This window comes from Spodoptera frugiperda, chromosome 3 (assembly GCF_023101765.2).
Source record: "Spodoptera frugiperda isolate SF20-4 chromosome 3, AGI-APGP_CSIRO_Sfru_2.0, whole genome shotgun sequence".
Taxonomy (NCBI): domain Eukaryota; kingdom Metazoa; phylum Arthropoda; class Insecta; order Lepidoptera; family Noctuidae; genus Spodoptera; species Spodoptera frugiperda.
In genome coordinates this window covers 9,867,265-9,885,175 of record NC_064214.1, presented here as the reverse complement: position 1 = coordinate 9,885,175, position 17,911 = coordinate 9,867,265, and the positions used below count along the sequence as shown (strand labels likewise).

The 17,911-nt window shown below is 35.8% G+C and overlaps 1 protein-coding gene across 3 annotated transcripts in view; it reads right to left on the bottom strand.

Annotated features, from left to right (window-relative positions):
• The window catches only part of LOC118274324 (steroid receptor seven-up, isoforms B/C), a 146,429-nt gene that overhangs the window by 55,179 nt on the left and 73,339 nt on the right, over nt 1-17,911 (bottom strand). For all 3 annotated transcript variants that reach the window (XM_050705118.1, XM_050705126.1, XM_050705121.1), the window contains exon 2: nt 13,854-14,003. In XM_050705118.1, the coding sequence (XP_050561075.1) occupies nt 13,854-13,872 (19 nt within the window). In that variant the 5' untranslated portion in view covers nt 13,873-14,003. The remainder of the gene's footprint in view (nt 1-13,853; nt 14,004-17,911) is intronic.

The following is a 17,911-nucleotide window of genomic DNA, read 5'->3' as shown; positions in this document are numbered from 1 at the left end:
ACCGCCTTTTTATTTCTTGTCAGTACAACAAGAAAAAAATACACGCGTAAACAGGTTGTATTATTATTTTTTCCTTGAATGACAACATGACTGGAATTCGCCCCACGGTTGTTTCGTAACGAGCGCTTCCCACAGTAAAACTAACTTAACTTTGTTTCTAAGTATAAATAAATTGTTATGACATTTGATTTCTTAGATTCGGGTTATTATACGGAGCGATTACACACAGATTCGTAGCGATATGTTCAAAATCGATATTTACCAACAAAATATCACGATACCAATCATCGAAATAACACGCATTCACGAATTACGGCTCGCATCAACAATTCAATTAAAGTGTTACATCGCCGGAATAATTCCGTTTGAATTAGAGTAATTGCGCGCGTGATTAGCCGGTTTCAGAAGGAAATGTAGGCCGCGAGCTCTCCCACGCCGCGGCGCGTCGACACCTAGCCTAATAGCGCGTCATTACACTATCTGCCGATACATCTCCGGTACTCTCGACATCGACGGAACATCACTATCAGCTCATATAATCGATGACCACTCGGCGCGACTCCAACAAAGCGATTGTTCGATCGCGCTCAACACTAATTACGATTCGAATTTCGAACGCGCGAAAACGTCGCGCGTCATTTCAAACGAAATATTTTTCTTAATTTGTTTTAAGTTTATGGAATCGATTCTGACCATTGACAGGTGGGAATTTATGAATGGAAATTAATGTAAATTAGCGTTAATATGAGTGGGCTTCCCGTAAGGTTAATAGTTAATACATCTAGGTCCATTAGTTGTCATTTGCATATGGCTACGTCTCATTTCGGATTTCTCTTGTATAAATAACGTTGATTAAATCGTTCGGCACCCACAACGCATACTTCACGGGATTAAATGAAAATTAGCAATGTGTTTATTATAAATTAAATAGCTACCTGATAACGGTTAGTTAATAACGAGACAGATTAGCAAATAAAAAAGATAATACTTTTTTAATGGAAAGGAAGGAGGTTGTTGTTATTATAATTGTTTATGGTCAGAGGTGAGTCATAGATAAAAAATTGGGCGGAATGGCAAAGGTAACGAGTGGAAACAGCCTTGTTTACAAAAATATTGAAATTAATTTAATTTTAGATGAGAGCGATGTTATTGTTTTGCAGCATCTTTTTAAAGGGGGAAGATGTAGAAACATTTAAGATTGCGACATAGATTAAAAATCACGACACGTCCAACCTATTTACGTGGAGCCTACACTAAATGTACTGTTTACATTATTTTTATTCGACTATCGTAGTGAGATCAAAACAAAGTTATGATTTTCGTTTAGTTTTAGGAATTTTGGACTCTATGACCTTAGGCTTAGGGTGGTTGTTGGTGAGGCTCGGGAGTGATTGAGAGTGATCTTGACACAGATTGTGTAGAGGAAACAATGTGTCATGTCATTTCGGAGATGTAGCGTTGTGATGAATTGTTGTTAGGCAAGCAACATAGAACAGCCAGGATTTAAGGAGCATTTTTTATTGATTGACTCACTATTTTCCTGCAAAACTGTCATAAAGTTAGTTATTTTGTCTCATTATTTACAAAAGAGTACGTCAGTAACTAAAAACTACTGAAAAACCCGATTGACGCCTTAAAATCTCCTTGTTACGCAAAAAAGAGGAGAAGGAATAGGGTGGTTTTCAGTCAGTAAGAGTCTGACACTCTCTCGCCTCACCATGTCTTATGTTATGCAAAAAATGCTTGATAATTATACATATTATATGCTGTTTCTAAAAAATACCGTTAGCGTAACATACCGTTTTTGCGATATCACGTCACATCACTATGAGTGACATATTGACACCTCTACTCGTATTAGCTGCTTATCTATTGCAAAAGTAAATAGAAAAACTTATATGTATAGTAGGTGCCTATTACAAAAGTAAATAGATTTTTTTTATAAGTAAGTATGTGTATAAATGACATTTTGATAGCTATAGAATATAATTTTATGTAGTTGCAAAATTTATGTATAGTTAACTATATTATAATCTTGTAAAATATTTTCAAGTTACAGGATTTACAATTATCGGCTTGCTCACGTAACTGTTTGACGAGAAATCCGACTAGTTTCAAGCTACGCTAGAGGCTCATATAATCTATTAATATAATAACATAAAAATTAATTGAGTATGTCTCACGAAAGTTATAATAAAATTATAGTTACAAACATATAAAAAAAAGTAAGTAAATGCCAATGCTAATGTTTTGAGCTTAGTACCGTCCCTAATCAAGGAAAAACCAACATGATTGAATGTCGTAAAATTTCACAATAAATCAGTATGTAGTAGTATTATTTATGTCCGTCATAAATTATTTTATTTATCTATGCCATATCCTCAAGACGCAATCTAACTTTTAACTATAGAAAATAAGCCATCAATCAGATCACTACATATGGAGCCCAGTACGACTGACGCCTGATCTAGAGCTGGGGAGAGCCTAGCAGGTTTACCGGGCCTCGAAAAGCAGGAGTAGGAACGGGGTGGTTTTTAGTCAGTAAGAGTCTGCCACTACCTCTCACCTTGCCCAAGGCGGGCGAAGTAGTCATTGCATGATTTACCCTCCTCAGAAAAAAACTATAGTAAATAAAATATTTTTTAAACAATAAAGACGCGGGTACATAGATTACAAACCAGTACACTGGTGACCACCAGACATGGAAAGAGTAGGGCTGCACTGTTGACAAATCATCATACGTCTAATTTAAACATCGTAGTATTTACTGGAATACAAATACATATACTATGAGTCTATGAGTCAATGAGTGATCAATGTTTTCAAGTGCACTAGGTAGCCTAGGCGGTCTAGATAGGTATGCTAAAGTATAATTTGCTACAATTAACTATTGTAAGGATAAAGTAGCTGCTGTTGGCGTAACGTTCATAACTATTGCAATGGCCGAACAATTATGTCAGGGTTGGCAAAAGTTACTAAAAGAAATGTGTATTAAAAGACTTAAAAAAGAGGATTCTCGGTTTGACTGTAGGTATGAATGTTTGTGTACGACTATATCGCGTTTGGTTGAACTGATTTGGATGCGGTTTTCGGCATAGTATTATTCAAAATTAGGAGAAGGTTTTTGAGTACGGTGGTTGTTCATTAAAGGTATGTCAAAAAGATAAATTCAATATTGGAATGTAATCCTACTCTTACGATTACATTTAAACACATTAACAATAGAATAAACGTTAACTAAGCTGCCATTTTCAACAACTCTCTCTTACTCTCACTCTCACTCTCTCTCTCTCTTACAACTCTTACATTCAAGGCATCAACTTAAGCACTATAAAACAATCGACTAGTACCTAAGACCTAACAAATAGAAATCGTCTAAAGGACTGAATACCTAATACCTTCAACACACGATGTTAAAAGGTCAGAAGTAGAAAGGAAGATGCGCCGACCTACATTGCAATATTTTATCAACTTCGAACCTCGCAATGTGAAGTCTCAATACTGTGTATTTTACATAAAATTGTGACACAATGGAATATACCCGTACTTGGAACTGGTGCCCAGTATATGGCAATAGGCTCACCACCTATTACATGGGACTTACAACATAAATTGTGAAAAGTGGGTGTACATGGTACAGTGGCATTACGTGCCATAATGTGCACCTCTGCCTACCCCTTCGGGGATAAAAGGCCTGACGATATTTATATTATATGAACAATGGAATATATACAGATGTCGTGACCTTTAATTTTAGCGTTGATAATTCTGCGTTTGACCCTTTCTGTTAGAACGGCGAAGCGAAGATGTGGCGGAAGATGGAGTAGACAGACGTAGAAAGTACCTATTCATTCTGACCTTGAAAAGACCCGGGTTGTACTTGTCAGGAAAAATAGAAGTCGGCAGATTGTTCCATTCCCTGGCTGCACGGATTTGGAAATTGTGAGAGGAGGAAATGTGCTTTTAATATTAAAACTTCTTAGAAAATTAAAGATTGTTGAGAAATCGTGTATTAGAAAGATAAGGAAGAGGGTAATTGGGCCTCCGGACTCAACACATTTTGGGACAAGTACCTAGCTTTACTAATGGACAGATTAAAGGACTATTCTATATGTGACGTATCAAAACAAAAGGGCATGTAATTTATATGTTGTAAGTTGTAATAAATTCTATGATTTTTACTCTATACATAACAAACTAAAGTAATTTGATGCATACTATTGCCGTGCACCTAATATATTTGTGCATACTATTGCCGCGCACCCAATATATTTGTGGACAACCCTAAAAGACCGGCCCTGTACTAATTTGTAGTAACGACAGCAGCGACACGGATGCCAAGAAGAATGAATATTATATTAGTTCTCAATAAACTAGTATTTGCATAACATAACATAATATTACATTGCATAACACATAGGCACTAGTTATAGCTTTTGTCCGTAATTGCGTGCGTGCATAAAAACCTCAGTATTTTGCGGTTCTGTACACTTAGTACGAGTTTGTTTTACGTTGAACGAAAACGAAACGAGAGTACGTTCGGCGCTCTGATTGGTTGGTTCATTCGCGCCAGCCAATCAGAGTTCCGAACGCGATTTCGTTTCGATTCTATCCCATGCGTACTTCTGCTTTTCGATCTCGGAGCGCTTGGTAAACCCGCTAGGTAGTCCGAAGGTCTGAATTCGCAACAGTCTTATTAGCCTTTTCTATAATGTCTAGATTTTTACCAAAGTCAAAAAATTACTGCTTATGGGACATAAGAAGTCGGTTTTGCAGATGAACTTTCGAAAACAGATTATAAGATACTCAAGACTAAAATGAAGCTAAAAGACAAAATTATCCAACTCAGCATGACGAGAAATAAAAATCAAACTTATATGTAAAAAAATTAAATTTCAAATCGTAATCTTTTTTTTTTGTTAGGCTTGCTTACCTTTTATAGGCATACTACCATAAATGTCTTTAAAATTAACGATTCGCTAAAAATATTAAATAAAGATATATTTTTTAGTTAATCATTTATTAGAGAGAAATTCTAATTCTGATTCGTATATCCAAACGAGAATTTGATTTACTAATTATTAAAAGAATGTTTTAATCAATTATTTATGGTCGGAAACTTGATATATTTCTTTATGGTCATAAACCACAGTCTAGGATTACTAATTTTTATATGAACATCTCCAATTACGTATTATTGGATTTTGAGGTACATATCAGTTCTATTATAATAGAGTATGAACCTACAGACATGTAACTTAGAATAAAATTCCAGACAAAAGGTTGACTGATCTAGAAATGGACTCCAAAATCACATACCAACCAAATTAACCAATCTTCTTTATGAAGCAAATACTCTGTCTACCCCATTTTTTAAAGTAGGAAAATCATCCAATGACTTCTCCTGCCTTGAACAAGGCGAGAGGGAGTGTCAGACTCACATCATAGACAACACGTGTCAAATGACAATGCAAAAAGACAGAATGATTTACAGCAAAATGATTAGAGAACAATTTTAATGATTTCCCAAGAAGAACTTGATAACAATATGTATAGTAAAGCTACTGCAATCCAACGTAATAATTTAATTCCTTCTACAATAACTAACGTTCCTAAGAAAGGATAAATAATTGAAAAAATAAATGATAATAGTCGTTATGACCTAGAAGATAAGATTGACGATGATGAAGCTAATATTCGTGGGATAAAATATGAGACAATACTCTCTAAGTTAAAACGAAATGTGTATGTTTGTTGTTTACTCAAAAACTCCTGGACAGATTAAGATGAAATAGTAGTGGACATATAACTAACCAATCCAACAGATACCAAGGGAGTCAAAACTAGCAATGACGATAGAATTGTTGAACAATAACTAACTCTGGTAAGGTGATCTTAAATCCTAAGTCCAAAGAATTTCAATGAGAATTCTAAGATAATCAAATGCCGAACGAACAAGATGCTAAACAACCCACAGAGCATGAACAGACATATTGATTAAAAACCCATTAAAGTTTATAACGTCATCTAAATACGTAATCTCTCCGATCATCACATAAACACTAATCAAGATAACATTTCACGGTTAAGGCACAACAAACCGAGCAACTTGTACAAATAGCCGACAATAAATCGTAACATTAACGAAGAATCCCATAGACCATTACTTACTACAAAAGCCACATATTATACATCATACGTACGTTTTAAATTGTAAAGTTTGGTACACAACTTCATTTACCGTTCGTCTATTTATTTTAGTTGTTAGCCACTATCTCGTTACGACTCGATACAACTTGATAATCCGTTATTTATGTCGAACATTTTTCAACAAGAGCCTAGCACGCGACTTGTCGCCCGACTCTTGAACACCGACAAATGTTCGACCATCCACCTTTTGTTGCTCTAACGGTTGTGTTTTGATATCATTAGGAAATTCTCGGCTTTTACGACAGTGAGAAATATTGTTTCTAATATACAGATTAGAGATTTGTCTGTTACTAATGTAGAAAGTAGTAGACGCAAAGTCAGTGACGGATGGTACACGCGATTAGACCCTCGATTAGTGCGACACGGAACGATACTCGTATGATTTTGATTTGTTGCTCCCACTCGTAGATATAGATTCTTCTAAGCGAAAAGGAATGTCCGAGTCGATATCGAAATTCGATAGAAAGTCGTTAACTGTGAAGAATGTAAACAAAGCCGCCCACCGCGAGCTGCATATCTAAATGAACACTAAAAACCGGACACGGAAGACATCAAAACAGAATCAAATCAAATAATTAAAGTTATCGTAAAGATAACTTCGGTTGGGAAACGTTAAAGATTTGTATAATAAAGCTATTGGGAGGCACGTGCTGAGAATTAAGCGCATTCCTGTCGAGCGCTCCACAACCCCATTAGCTCGCGTCGGGTTTTTGTAATTATCGACTTATTAAATGCCGCGAGAGATTTATGTCAGGCCGGCAACAGGTAAATCTGTTTCGTTACACCCATCTGCTGATAAATGAACGTGCAAATGTATCGGAAACTGACGACGACATTAATGCGCGTATTACTTAACACGTTACAAACGACATTAACCCTCATTTAATCCATATTTACTCGTGTCTGACAACAAAAGACTGTTCATAAATCCAGAGGAACCTTCTAAGTTGTATAATAAATATCCTCAGTATCTTAAAGCAAATGGTGCATATGAAATGATGTTTGAGATAAATAAAACGAAGGCAGCATGCACAGAGTCACTGACCACAACAACGTACGAGCGACGAAGACGAAACGAAGCCTTGCGATAATCATAATACGCTTGCAGATATGTGATTAGCTGTGGGGTCACGAAACGGTCGGCGTTAGACAGAGAAGATATGTTATGTCCTTCTCAAGCACATGGGCAGTCGGATGGCGCCGTCTCTATCGGGCAAACGACCGCAGGGCGCCTAAACCGCTATAGTAAACTGTGACCTCACGAAATTCTCAGCGCACGATACCGAGGATGATTCACGTGTAATGACGGACGTACAGACGGACTGACATATAGAGATGCGGACGCTAGATGAATTCCAAACGACAGGTCGGTAGAAAAAGTTGTTTCAATTTTAAATACGGTCATGATTATTATAGACTGTTATCGTTAATTTTATTGAGCCATCACTGACATTAACATATTAAATTAGTTTTTGTTTTTACATATCTCGATCTGTTGTTCGTAATCTGTGATTTTGATGGGAGCTTCAGTATTCCATTAAGCTGACAGCGATTTATAATGGAGGATCCTTATTGGTTGACCTTGATTAGAAATATTAGGATCATGTGACATAGAAATGAGCGTTGAAGATGGTTTCGCTAAAGCTTTTGATCGTAGGAGCAATGTTTAAATATAAAGTGAAACTATAATGTTGGTTGCAGATGTGTTGTGGCTGGATACGGTACAGAGGGCACGACCAGGCGGAACAGGTTTCCTGAGACTACTAACGTAGTAACCAATATACATACAGACCGTGCATTACTCTCAACTATTCAAGATTATACGACGTTAGAACGAAACGAGTTGGCTGTGAGAAAATTTCACCTGTAGAAGCCTATCAATGTTGATTTAGACGACCTTTCACGTGGATGCTGTGAACAAAATATGTTATGATATCTTCTGTATTGTAGGACCAATGTTTAATGTTTAAAGAAGGATGTTAAGCTTATGTCAGTACTTATAGACTATGACGATGATGCTAAAATACCCAATAACGAAAATTGACTAGAATTTACTTCTGAATGTAATTTTAATACAATTAATGAACATAACTCCAAAGAAAGTAAAACATCAGAAACCTTTAAAATAAATGTCGATAAACGTAAATTAGATATTAAATCTGCCGCGGAGATATTTCATGTGGCAACATCACACATCGTAAAGGAATTAGTATCGAGAGTGTGAGAGTACGTTCAGATAAATCACCTACACAGTTCGTTAGGAACGGGCTGCGCGCCGCGGGGGTCCACGTTCGATCCCGTGCCGGCAAGTGGAACGCTATTGAGGTAACCCCCTGTAGAATATTTTGACGGGCGATACAGTGCCATGTTGTACAGGTTGATGAATGGTGAATTTACGATTGGCTGCTCTTTTATTTAACTCTGGAATTTCTTCATTTTATTGTCTAACCTCTAAATCGTTACTATCTTCACCTCTCCCATCTTTTTCTTTCTAATCAAGTCCAAGTTTTTCTTAGAATTCGTCTTCATCACTAAATACTTGAATTGAGATCGCATGAATTATCATAATATTCATTCAAGAATGTTTAAGTTTAGACGTTACGTCATCATACTCCTGCCAGGTCGCAAGTCCAACGCTTTTGATCACCAAATTGATAAAATAAATATCAGCTTTCACACCATTTTAGGTAAAGTGAGCTATCAAAAAATTGTGACAATTAATTAAATTCCATCCAAAAAGACGTAACACGAAGATAAATGAATAATTAAATAACAAACTATTGTTGGCGCCATTAAGAATGACATAGACACATTCCGCATACCAGCATGTTTGTCACATGTAACAGGTTTCTCGATCATCTCAAGCAGACAAAGGAATTTCACATTCTGCCACATTCGGCGATAATACTCGTTAGTCTTTTTACATCAAAATAAAAGGTTTATTTCCCTGGCCGAGATGAAGGCGTCCGTCAAATTTTAAAAAGTTAATTATCGGATACTTTTACCATTTCGTGTGGCTCGCTCGGCGATACATCATACGGACGAATATAAATCACCAGTTGATTGATAGTGGTATACATCTCACGCTCGTTCGCTAGCTCCTTTTTTAATCCGACACAAATGATTTTACACTTTGATTCCTTTTTGTGACGCCATTTCGCTCCGGACTTTACGATTTGTTCGAAATGGATTTTGTACACCTGAATTTGTTGGGACTTGGCCACCTTTTTATGTTAAAAGAGCCTTTTGATCACGTTCAATGGGTTAGATTTAATAAAAGTTCCGTAGAAGCGTGCCGTCGGAATCAGTGTCATTGTAAATGTAATTTTAATACTGTTGAGAAATCCAATGTGTAATTCTAAGATGAATGATTTTTTCCTCCAATCTATTTTGGAATTTGTACTATCAACTACAATCTCTACACTCAATGGTGTTGTCGCACGTGACCTCTAAACTTACTCTCTGAATGGTATGTAAGAATTCACAATAAGGAAAAGTGCACGAGCCCTATATAAAGACTATGTTATTTAAGTACCTATCTATTTTAAGGGCACAATAACTCGATGAAATCTCCTTTCATCGCAATGTGAAATTTAATATTCACTACCGTACACTGTAAAGCCAATGTTTATAGTGAAAACCTATCAAGTTTCTAACAACTATGAGCGGGCGACCCGTCCGTAGGTACCTGCGCACAAAAACGTATACTATAAGAGATTTGCGTGGCGTTTTCTATTGTAGTTGTACCCCGATTCTCATGCAAATGCGTGATAAAACGTGCGGAAATATAATTAGCTTAGCCGGTATCGAAGGGTCGAGCACCTTGCCAAAAACTGGTTTATGTTTCGCCTTTTAATTAATGTTTTGGCTGTTGTTGTAACTTCTGACCAGTGTCCACTGTCCTAGCTAGGGGTGTTTTCGCGACGTTCCGTGGGAAAGCGTGCTGTACGATAGTATCTTTATGTTGGTTGGTAAGAGTATGTTTTTCCGAGAAAGAGGCCATTACACGCAGCCCGAGAGCGTCGTAAGACATGTCACAGTTATTATGCTCACTAGAAGAGATATAATCTTTCGGCTATGACGCACACACAGGCGGTGTGTGTGTGCTGAGTTATTCTCGTCGACCAAAGCGTTTGTACTGATTGTTGACACGATTAACTTGTATCAATCTGTGGGTAAACCCGAATAAAACGTTATTTGTGAGTGCTGTTCCCCATTATATTTGGATTTCATTATTAAAATCCATCCGATACCAAGAAATACTACTCTTTTTCCAAACAAAAATCTTTTCACGTTCTATAAATAGCTGACACGCCAAAACTAATACAAATCCGTTCCAGTTCAACCCATAATCTTGTTCCATAAATCATAACCGCAATCAATTAGTCGCAAAAACGTTACGATTCTCACGGTACAATGTTTGCGAAACTAGGACCGTAGGCCAAACAAACCCTTACGGTCAGTTGGCCGACAATGACCAGGTGTCCGAAAAATTAACACCCTCGAAGACTCTACGTCTTTGTGACGAAGAGGCGTGTTTAAGGCGTAAGGGACCAATATTGCAACAATTTTGCCCCTTCGATCGCGTCCTGGGAACATAAAGATGATGTTTTTGACATGTCCAGGACAATGCACATTGTGCATGGTCACCGATTATTTGTGCATGAAGTCATTTGTGACGATATCGAACGCGAAAACTTAAGGAAGCTTAAAACTTTTGTTGCTTAGTGAACTGATGTTTGCAGTGTACCGAAGCTAGATAATAGAACGCGTTTGCAACAGTTATGGATGTGAGTTGAAGACTCGGTAACAGAATTAAACGTAAGCTTTGCTCCCTTTGCAACATTTTAATCGAAACAAACTTCAGTCATTTCCAAAACCCAACAATATTGATCAGAAAACGATCACTCAACTCCAACACCGTTCGATCCTTGCAAATTAATTAAAATGTATTCCAAAATATCGCTCATCGTTTCCAAAAACAACACGGAAGATACTTCTCAATCTACGCGCAAAAATCGCCCATTAAAATTCAGGCCTGGGGGACCCGGAATCTTTCTAAATGACCGGCCTAACACAAAAACTTATTAAGATACTGCAAACAATGAGAGGTGATTGATGCGCCCTGAACAAAAGGTGCTCCACCATTGTTCCAGTGACGAGCATGCCCGAGCGAGACACGTACACCTTTCATGCACTTTTAATAAACCGGTCCACTAATGCCTTTAATTAATCAATCCATATGTGAGCTTTGTTTCATATTTGCATTTGCATAGCACGATAACTGTACAGAAATTATGGACTATTTATGCCCCATTCTGCAGTGATAGATTAATGTCCCAACAAGGATTAATGACTGAAATTGAATGGACTGAAACTAATAATATTCAACCGTTAGAATCATAAGCATTGGTCATTAGGACTATGGAGCTTTGTCATGTTTTATGACTGGAGAAAGTAGGAAAGCAAAATCTCAATAACTATTGAATCAGCATAATATTAGAACAACAATAAAACTTTGCTTGTAATTTGAACGCAAACAAATCCACAAGAGGACAAAAGCAAAACTGACCACTCATTACAACGGTTACATAAACCAAAGAGCGGGCAACGCACAAAAAACGTATCTCTTACATCGAGCTCTATCACAATTAAACGTATTAGGTAGTAGCTCCATCCTCAATGGACCTTTTCAAAGCTAAAACGTTTTACAAAACATCCACCAACTGTGAAACAATATTATAAAAAAAGTACAAAGGATCTTCTCTAATCTCCGCATCTACCAGTTTGATATCTAAGACGATTACAAAGCGACAAAGGGGGCACACTTACTTTTTTTCTATTAACAGTTAATCTCATATAAAAAGGAGACTGGAGTTCGCACCTTTCTTTTGTTCTGAGGGCAAACAAATCGTTTGTTGCCCAAAATATGACGGGGTCGAGAGACGTAATGTTGTGCTCAAGGGTTGAATGAGAGCAGCGGGTTACCGTGTCCTTTCCGGTACGATCTGGCCTCTGTATTATCAAAGGGAGCAACCCTAATGACGCAAAGGTGGGACTCGTAAAAAGTTTTGTAGGAATCGCAGATACAGAGAAGGCTAATGAAGCGGCGGTTCTTATTTGGTAGGTAGAGGTAGTAAATGTTATAGATGGCAATATAGAAGTCCATATATAACAGGCAGGTGTCGTTAAAGCAGCCAATATAGTTTGCAAAGAAAAAATAAATTTGGAGAACAAAAATAATAATTTTAATATGAGAGGTCGTCAAACGGGTGCCATTGGGTTCTATATGGGTATAATAAGCGCCTCAGCGGGTGTTCCGTCCACGTTATGAACTCTTCAACCTCGGTGCCCTCCGTCAAGACCGTTTCCTTTATGACATGAGGAAATTACTTCGGTCGCGTGTTATCTTTTAAAATGTGCACCTGTGCCGTTTGGAGCTTTACGTAAATAATTTTGTCTACATGAAAACTTGTGAGCTTGAAATATTTTTAATGGTCTAATGGACAGTCAGTTTTGGGTACTTTGATACGTGGAACAATAGTAAATTGAGAAATTAAAATACACCAGCTCAGTTCATCATTGTTCGTTACAAAGGAACGTCATGAGTTAATGTGCTACAATGTTGTATTGAATGGGCTGTTGAAGCCAATAGTGTCGCGCGTCATAAAGCTGACGGTCCGTCAAGGTTCTCCCACTTGGAAACGGCCTTGACCACACAGCAAACTATTAACACGACGCACTTAAATAAACAAAAGCGAAAAAAGCAATTTTTCCATCAACCGACAAACTTCAAATATCATTAACTAGATTTTCCATTACAGAAATTCTTCTCTACTTCAACAAACGTTTGAGGTCACACGAATTCTTGAATACCATCAATCACGGTGCTGTCTTTAAAACAATAACCGGCCATATTAATTCCATCGTAATAATAACCTATTACGGCCCATAACTTTATATTAGCATTGATCGTCAACAGTTACTTAGAGCAGTGCCCTTGGGCAGTCTCTCGACTAATGACTCGACAAGATTAATGATTTCACTAATTACACTTGTGACAATCAATGTATCTTTAAAGCGAGCTTTTTGTACTAAGAACGCAGCTCATTCTAATATTACTGACGTATTATATAATTTGTCAGTGGCAACCAATAATTTTGTCATAATTGTAACGGAATCTGAGGTCACGATACAATCAAATTAATTCTATGTAGTCATTAAATGTGGAGCTCAAGATTTAAAATAAAAGAAGAAAGTATAAACAATAAGAAAAAAATATGGAAATCAACAAATTCAAATTGGTAACCAACATGATATACCGAAAGAAAAATGTAAAGAATTCGGTGTGAGAACAATCATGAATAGATCAAATATAAAAGCATAAAAAACTGACACATTCATAATAAATGGTATCTTATCACTTAATACTTACATACTGACAAAAGGTACCGGTGAACAAAAGAAAATTTCATTTTAAAACGCGTATGAAATGTCTCAACATAGGCATGAATGTTAGTTGCTTCACTATCTACGTTGCCAATTTTGTTAGTATGTATTTCTTTAGAATTTTGATCATTTAAAACAATTTCATATTCATGCTGTTTCTCTTTAGAGATTTTCTCAAAATATTTTTGACTCACCTTCTCTCCTCATGCCCATTTTGAGACATTTTCTTAGTCTGCAGTACTGGCATTGGTTCCTATGGTGTTGGTCGATTGGACAGTTTCTATTTCCTCGGCAGGAGTACGTCAGGTTCCTTCTCACGGACCTCTTGAAAAATGATTTGCAACCTGTGGGAGAGATTTTACATTTGTAATACTATTTACAACATTAACACCTGAATCATCATCGAGTTATGTTAATTCTTCGTCGTCTACGATAATTTTAAAAGGTTTAATAACTTGCTTCTGACTTGTATTGCTATTTATGATATAATCACTTCATAAATTTGTATTTGATACGACAGCGTGTTTAAAATTCGGAAGTCTGTCCGTATATCATCATCAGCATGTAAAATATACGCGTCTGTCAACATGCGCCCATGTTTGTGGCCGTATGCAAACATGGGGATATCCCAATAACTTAGAATACTTTACGATTGTCGGTAGTAATTACTTGTTCACCTATTTTGTAAAATGCTTAGACCAATTAGCATAATACCATATATCAATGGCTACTCGATATCGAAATACGACGATTTGTATGGAGTCGTAGAATATATATGAATTTATAAAACAGTTAAAATACCAACATAACGATGTTAAGACAGTTAAGACCAATCTCATGAATATATTATGCGTAAATATTAGAATAAGAAACAATTTGCTTTGGGACGCGCTACGTGGCGCCTTTATTCGAATTACAATGACGTACGTAGGATATTTGAAGTTGATAAGGTTGATTATCGTTTGATACTACCCGACTAGTATAGTTTAGCGTTTGAGAAAAAAATCGAATGTTTATTGTAAAATATTTAGAGACATCTAGTTTGTGATATGAACGTGATCATTTACGGAATATTGTGTATACTATATCAATGCTTATGATATGTTTCGATTATTTAGTATAACAGAGCCATTTTCTTAAACTTATAATGTTATAGACTACTTATGACTGCTTCTTTGGTCTTTTAAACCTAGACACCTAACCTTCGTCGATTTCACGAAGTAGAAAATTTGCTATTATTAATTGGTGCGTAGGATTATCACAGTATATTGCGTGTCAAATCAACTTTCGAAACGTATATAGGTTCAAAAGGTATATAAGTGTAATAGTTTTGAAATATTGAAATCTTTTAAATCTTTTTTAGTATAGCTAAACGTTAGAATGATTAGGTTATAATCATTTCTACTCTCATATTAGACTATTTTATAAAAAATAACCTCTATATTTACGTAGATTAGGTTTAATGTTGCTCACTATCGACTCACTGATTAGAAATAGCTAGGTCCTAAGATAAATTCTCAGCCAAAACCTAGAAATTTTCTCACAGTCTACCTAGGAAATAAACTAGTCGATACAGCTCGTACAGATAAAATGTCTTAGATATTTAAATGTAACTATTACATAAATTATTACATGTTTACCTAACTCCTTTACAAATCGTACACACCCGTTCAATTACTGTTTACTGACTTATTTAATAGTCACAGGTCATGTTACTTCTGGGTTTCAGAAAAGTACTCGTATCTGCTTATCTGTTTTCTGTCCGCAGTATTGTAAATGAAGCATTTCTTTTTCATCTTTGTTTGTGAGCTTGTTTGTTTGTGTGTATGTTTGTAACTCAATAGGAATCTGGAATAACACTTAATATGTGTAAAAGTATCATATTATGATACTTTTTATCCTACAGGACTGCGGGTGAAGTCGCTGGCAGAAGCTAGTATTGTATACATTTTTGTACGTTACTTGGTCAAACTTTATCTTCTAGATAGATAAAGCATAATTGATATTACCATTGAGCACCTGGCTTCACTGACGGACAGACTGACGAAAAATTCAATTTGACTTTTCAAAAGTGCCTAATTAAGGATTAATTGAAATAAAAACTTTGATTTTGCCTTTGAACAAATAAATTACGGTTTTAATAACAATTATCTACCTCAGAAAACACATAAAATTTTCTAAACTACTGTTTACACCTATCCAAATCATTACAGTAATACCAATTAGCCATAAACAAGCTCCTTTACTATAAAAAAGTAAAAATTATCGCTGTTTCAAGTTACATTGGGGAAGCCATTTTGTTTTATTCCAAATTCAAATGTACAGAAAGAAGATCCGTCTACAAATTGTGCGCAGAAACCGATCGATTACTAACCGATCTTAGATTACAATCGAATCGATTTGATTCGATATTTTAAACGTTTCGACTTCTGAAGAAGAATATATTTATATATTATATTTCATAGTTTTTTTTTGACAAATACGCAATTATTTTTTTCTATTTTGAAATTTTCGTTGTATAGAGTTGTAGATATTTTGCACATATGTATATCAGTTCATAAAAATATAAAGTTTTACGCTATTTTATTTTAAACGAGTGTCCTTAGTTAAAGTTGTTCCTTATAGAGCAAGATTTACCGTCGCACTCATATTCATTTAATGGTTACTTAACCCAGTCCTTAGCAATTGTTTTCGGGACAAAAGGAATAGTTTGAGTAATCATTAAATGTCTGAGTACAGTAGTAAATGACAGCCGGTTTAAAATTATGTTGAAGTTATGTTTAACATAAATATCAGGCTTTTAGGGTACCTTTACTAAACTAACAATACATATTTCAGTAGAAACAGTTGTTTCGAAAATAACAGTGTTTGAAATTGTGACAATATGGCAAAAAGACTCATTCTAATATATAAAACTAAAGAGTTTGTTTGAACGCGCTAATCTCTGGAATTACTGGTCCGATTTGAAAAAATCGTTTTGTCTTGGATAGTCCATTTATCGAGGGAGGTTATAGGCTACGAAACATCACGCTAAGATTAGTAGGAACCGAGCAGAAGGTAGCTAGTAATAGTATATGAGTATAATTAAGATTAAATACAGAACCAAAGTATTACCCCCAGTCTTACACTCATAGCCACAACATTTTCTTTAAACTCAGTATATAATGAATAAAATAAGTGAGTACATAATGTACTTGTGTAGCTATTTACTGGGTTTACATTACGTGGTGTCACAAGGCTTTTGTTGTTCTCTGCGCATGAGTAATGAGGAAATAGTATTTCGAAACTGTTATGTTAATGGTTAACAGCGTGGCGGGTAAACGGTAGCCTACGTATATTTATTAGTAAAGAAAAAAACTATTTGTATGATATTGAGGGTCGTATTACCTACAGTTCCACGTTCCGTGCTACGATTGTGCGTTTCCGAAAGGCGAAAATTTATAGATATATTTATAAAAATCTATTGCTTTCGTTAGTCTCGCTAAATCTCGAAAACGGCTTGACCGATTTGGTTAATTTTAGTCTTGAATTATTTATGTAAGTCCAGAAGAGGTTTAAACAGGTGAGTTTTCTGGGTCAGCCAGTACTAAATAATATTGTAACTTATCCAGAAATCAAACTCAAATCTCTAACTACGCAGTCATAGTTACGGGAAAGACCAATAACGTTTCCAAAAAAAAAACCTCAATGTGTACCATTTTTCTTAAAACACGTTATCGTCTCTCAAAAATAAGTGAGCAACTGAAAATTCAGCGTTTAGGCAACAAAGCAGGCAGGCAGCGAGGTTTCTTGCTGCGATACCGTTAGAGGTTCGCTCACGTACCCACTGTGCAGATAAGCCGTTGTGCGGTTAGCATAGGCTGGCCTCACGTGGATGAGCACTCGTTACTTTCGATATTTTGTTTAGGAATTTAAAAAGAATAGTATGTTTTTTGAAAAAAAATTGTGAATTGTTTCGATATTCGTTAAATGAAAGGAAAGTGAAATTCGTAATGATTAAAATCAAGAATTAAGAAAATTATTGATGTTGAGTGTTATCAATTCAAACCAATTTTGTTATCTATAATGAAAATAAAACTAGCACGCTATAGCCTTAAAGCAGATAAAATCATGATAGATATATATGATCTATCAAATGTCATCAAAATTCTTACAACACTTTTGTCGAATACACTTTGAAATTTAATGAACTTTGCTGTCTAACACCCAAATACTAAAATGCTACTTAATTTTAAGTTACTTAAATATCGTT